Source organism: Cynoglossus semilaevis, chromosome 5 (assembly GCF_000523025.1).
Source record: "Cynoglossus semilaevis isolate Cse_v1.0 chromosome 5, Cse_v1.0, whole genome shotgun sequence".
Classification (NCBI taxonomy): Eukaryota; Metazoa; Chordata; class Actinopteri; order Pleuronectiformes; family Cynoglossidae; genus Cynoglossus; species Cynoglossus semilaevis.
In genome coordinates this window covers 11,620,068-11,624,114 of record NC_024311.1, presented here as the reverse complement: position 1 = coordinate 11,624,114, position 4,047 = coordinate 11,620,068, and the positions used below count along the sequence as shown (strand labels likewise).

General features: G+C 44.4%; 1 protein-coding gene across 1 annotated transcript in view; it reads left to right on the top strand.

Moving 5' to 3' along the window:
- scg3 (secretogranin III) overlaps positions 1-4,047 on the top strand; it is a 12,660-nt gene that overhangs the window by 4,920 nt on the left and 3,693 nt on the right. The window contains exons 8-10 of the mRNA XM_025055649.1: positions 881-997; positions 3,300-3,402; positions 3,790-3,887. Of these exons, the coding sequence (XP_024911417.1) occupies positions 881-997; positions 3,300-3,402; positions 3,790-3,887 (318 nt within the window). The remainder of the gene's footprint in view (positions 1-880; positions 998-3,299; positions 3,403-3,789; positions 3,888-4,047) is intronic.

The following is a 4,047-nucleotide window of genomic DNA, read 5'->3' as shown; positions in this document are numbered from 1 at the left end:
CCATGCCTGTGCTAACACCTCCAGACAAAATGCATTGTGGGAATTCCTGATGACAGTATACGCCCAATGTGAGTCTCTTCATTTCTCTCCAATGTTTTTCAAACGACCGTAGATTGGGCCACAGTGAGGTTGTGGCCCACGAGACGCTATATGAATAGGTCTGCCCTATTTTTGAGACCCATATCCTGTGGCTATAAAGAAAGTGGGCCAGGCTGACTGGAGAGTTCTGGGATTCACGACAGACTAATTGTTCAGTTGTTAACACGAGCAGGAAGTCGTTAACGGGAAAAAGCTGCTGTAAATGACTTCAATTTGACAACAGACTCAGTCCGGTTCATATTTTCAGTCCAGTCGATATTTGGTTCCACTCTGTGACCTCCTAACGTGTCCCACTTTGTCCCAGTCACATCCAATCTTTGTCCCATATTTTTATTGAACTGGACGTCCAACCTACTGTCCATTCAGAAGTGGAGTGGACAGAACATGAAGGGACATCAGCGGAGACAGACAGGAAGTTCACTGCTTCATTTTGTTTTTCTCACTGCGGCGACAGACGTTTGGTGTCAAAGAAATCTTTTTATTTAACGAATTAACGTTTTATTTCGAAAATCCCTGAATCGTCATTTCTTTTTGCCCTGGACTTTCATGGAAGTTCTGCACTACAGCACCAGACTAGAACCAGGAAAGCTTTGTTGCCATGGCAATATTGGACTAGCATGAGTCAGGCCTTTCCTTCCACTAATGCATCGCCTCTAGAAGTGAGGATGAAACACGCACTTAATAATTTATTAACCCCCACCCCCACCACCACCACAGCCACCACAGCTAGCAATTACTGTCCATGTGACTTAAACCCACTCCCTGGTTCTGGTGTCTGCAGCTCAGGACACTCAGGAGAAGGAGACGCTGATCACCATCATGAAGACACTGATCGACTTCGTCAAGATGATGGTGAAGTACGGCACCATCACGCCCGAGGAGGGGGTGTCCTACTTGGGTAAGTCTGACGCTACTCAAGAAAATAAACAGCTAACATAAGTAATGGTTAAAATGTAGCTCAATGTTTAGCAAAATATTAGCCAAAAATACAGCTAAATGTTAGCCAACGGAGCGAAGAGTTTCTAAATAGTTCAATTTCAAAATATTGGTTAAAAATAACAATTTTAAAGGGAGATTTTTCCTACACCAGTGGTTTGCAAACTGTGGCTCCTGGGCCACATGTGGCACTTTCGATTTTACTTCTGGAGTATTCATAAATTAATGATGCTGCCTGTTGTATTTCATATGATCAAACACTTTCGATTTTACTTCTGGAGTATTCCTAAATTAATTATGCTGCCTGTTGTGTTTCATATGATCAAAGCATGATAGGATTCACTAAACCAGTGGTTCCCAAAGTGCGGGGTGGACCCCATTAGGGAGCACAGATTTAGTGCATGGGGACACCAGGTCAAATTAATATTTAAAATAAATAAATACATATTTGCTACAGGTGGATAAAGTACATGGTTACAATTATTTTTTTAAACAGTATAAAAAATAAAGAAATATTGTCAGTGAGTCAACAATATGCAAAACATGTACAGACTGTATTTTCCACCTGCCTGTACTGTACGATACGTGTCCTTTTACTGCATATGTCCGTGACACGTGTGCAGTAGAGTGTGAAGCCGCTCAGACAGATAAGTGTGTGTGTGTGTGTGTGTGTGTGTGTGTGTGTTGAGGGGAGGCGGGGGGGCGACCTGAATAACAACCAGGCTTGTTTTTATGGCCAATCATTACATGAGTAATGAGTGGAAAGGTCACATATCTGTGACGGGACGGCTGTCTTATCATCACCTCTGGCTCTGCAGGACATTTAGTGTCAGTAAATAAAGACAACCAGAGGAGTTACGGTCATTTCTACCTGATCTGCCCGTTCTATTAGGTTAATACATAAACAAGTTACTAAAACCCTGTCACTCACTCCTCGTATGAACCCATTACATTTTGTCCAGGACACTCCACTGTGTTTATCACACTGTCAGATCACTGCTACAGTAATGTGATAAGGCTGACCTTTGCTGAAGGCTGCAGGCAGATGAATCCCCCCCCCCCCCCAACAGACGACCTGAGCAGCAGGTGGTCATTGTTCTTTCTGCTGCCACTGAGCAAATTACCACTGGAAAAACAAGGCATATACCATTTCATTGGCTGTGAGTTTCCACGGCAACCTTGGCCTTATGTGAGCATGGGACATGAGGAGAGATAACAGGATGGACAGGGAAGCATCGCCTAGCAACATGCTAATGCCCTCACCCTGACGGTTCTGCCCCCGAGTGACATGTGACGTACGCATGAGTCACCTAATGGTGGACAGGCAGATGAATCCCCCCCCCCCCCCATGGATGGATAGATGGATGGATGGATGGTTGGTTGGATGGATGGACGGATGGATGGACGGATGGAAGGATGGATGGAGGGATGGATGGATGGATGGATGGGTGGATGGATGGATGGATAGAGCAGAGGAAAGTGTGAAAAGTAAGAAATGGTGGGAAGGAAGGACCAAAATATTGGAATGAGGTAGGAAATAAATAAACAAGGGGAAAAGGAAAGAATGGAGACAGGAAGAGAAGAAGGAAGAAAGGAAAAGATGAAGTAAGAAGGAAAGAAAGAAAAAAGAAAGAAAGAAGAGAATTGGGGAAATGAAAGCAGAGGTGGAGCAAATCATCTTATCAAGGAGACATGATGAGAGGAGATAAAAATGAAAAATAAAGAAACTAGAGGAAGGAGACAGGAGTGGAGGAGTGAGAGAGTGGTTACATGGAAAGATGTAACAAATGAATCTGCAACTGAAAGTAGGAGGAAAGACGTAAAAAGAGGGAAGGAAGAAAGAGATGTGTACTGATGATGATAATAATTAGTGTTGATCATGTCCAGCAGATGTGACGGTTGTAGTGACTGAGTGTCTTCGACCTTCACCGTCAGGTTCTTAGTAAACCCAGCAGGTGGTGATGATGATGATGATGATGATGATGATGATGAAGCTCGGCCTTTGGTTGAATTTTAAATGTAATGAGCTCATGCTGAATAATATGTTTTTCAACATCCACTCTACAATGCATATATTATGATAACTAAGGCCAGAGACGGGGCCGACGCCCGACACTCTGAGGTTTGTTCCTTTTCTGATGTTAATGTGGCTCTGAGTCACACAGGGTCAGCGGTCGACCAGTAAACACCGCTGAGGTTTGACCAGACTGAAATGAGATCTCTGACCAGTGCCCCCCCCTCCTCCTCCACTCCCACTCCCACAGAGAACCTGGACGCTGTGATCGCCATACAGACCAAGAACAAGCTGGGAAAGTCTCTGGACCCCGACCTCCCCGGACCCCACGGTAAAATGGTTCCTCACTTCCTGTCTGTACAGTTCAGACAAAGTTCAGAAAGAGAAAATAAAAATGCAGTTGTGACATCATCACTTGACCTCTGTTTGCTGCGTACCACCTGTCATGTTGTTCCCCCGCCCCACACCTTGAGAAACCCATATGACACTGATTTTGATGACAGGCCGTGGTCTTAAATCAGAAACAAACAACGTCTGACAATTAGCAAAGCTCTGTTAGCTACGGTACAAGTCACATGACTGCCTCCTACTGGCTCTTTTATCAATATTAAATAATTCATGCATCACAGCGCACACACACACACACACACACACTTTGAGGACTATGTTAAATTACATTTTTTTTTTACCAGGAAGTTGGCATTGCTAACTGACCAGAATGTTGTTGTTTTATTTTGTAGGGAANNNNACAACACAAAAGCAGAGGCGGCTAAGATGCAGAAGGAATTCGACATTGTGAAAGATTCAACCAAAGAGGAGCAGCCGACAGCTGACACCAGTGAGTCCACGACACAGTCCTCGACAGAAAAAGACGATCATATAAAAACAAACAGGAACAAAAAGGTACCCTACCCAAATGCTGGGTCGTGGTCCCATCAACCTCCAGACGCTGGTTGACTTGGGGCTGGAGGCTAGGAGACCAGGAGGTGGATGCGCAC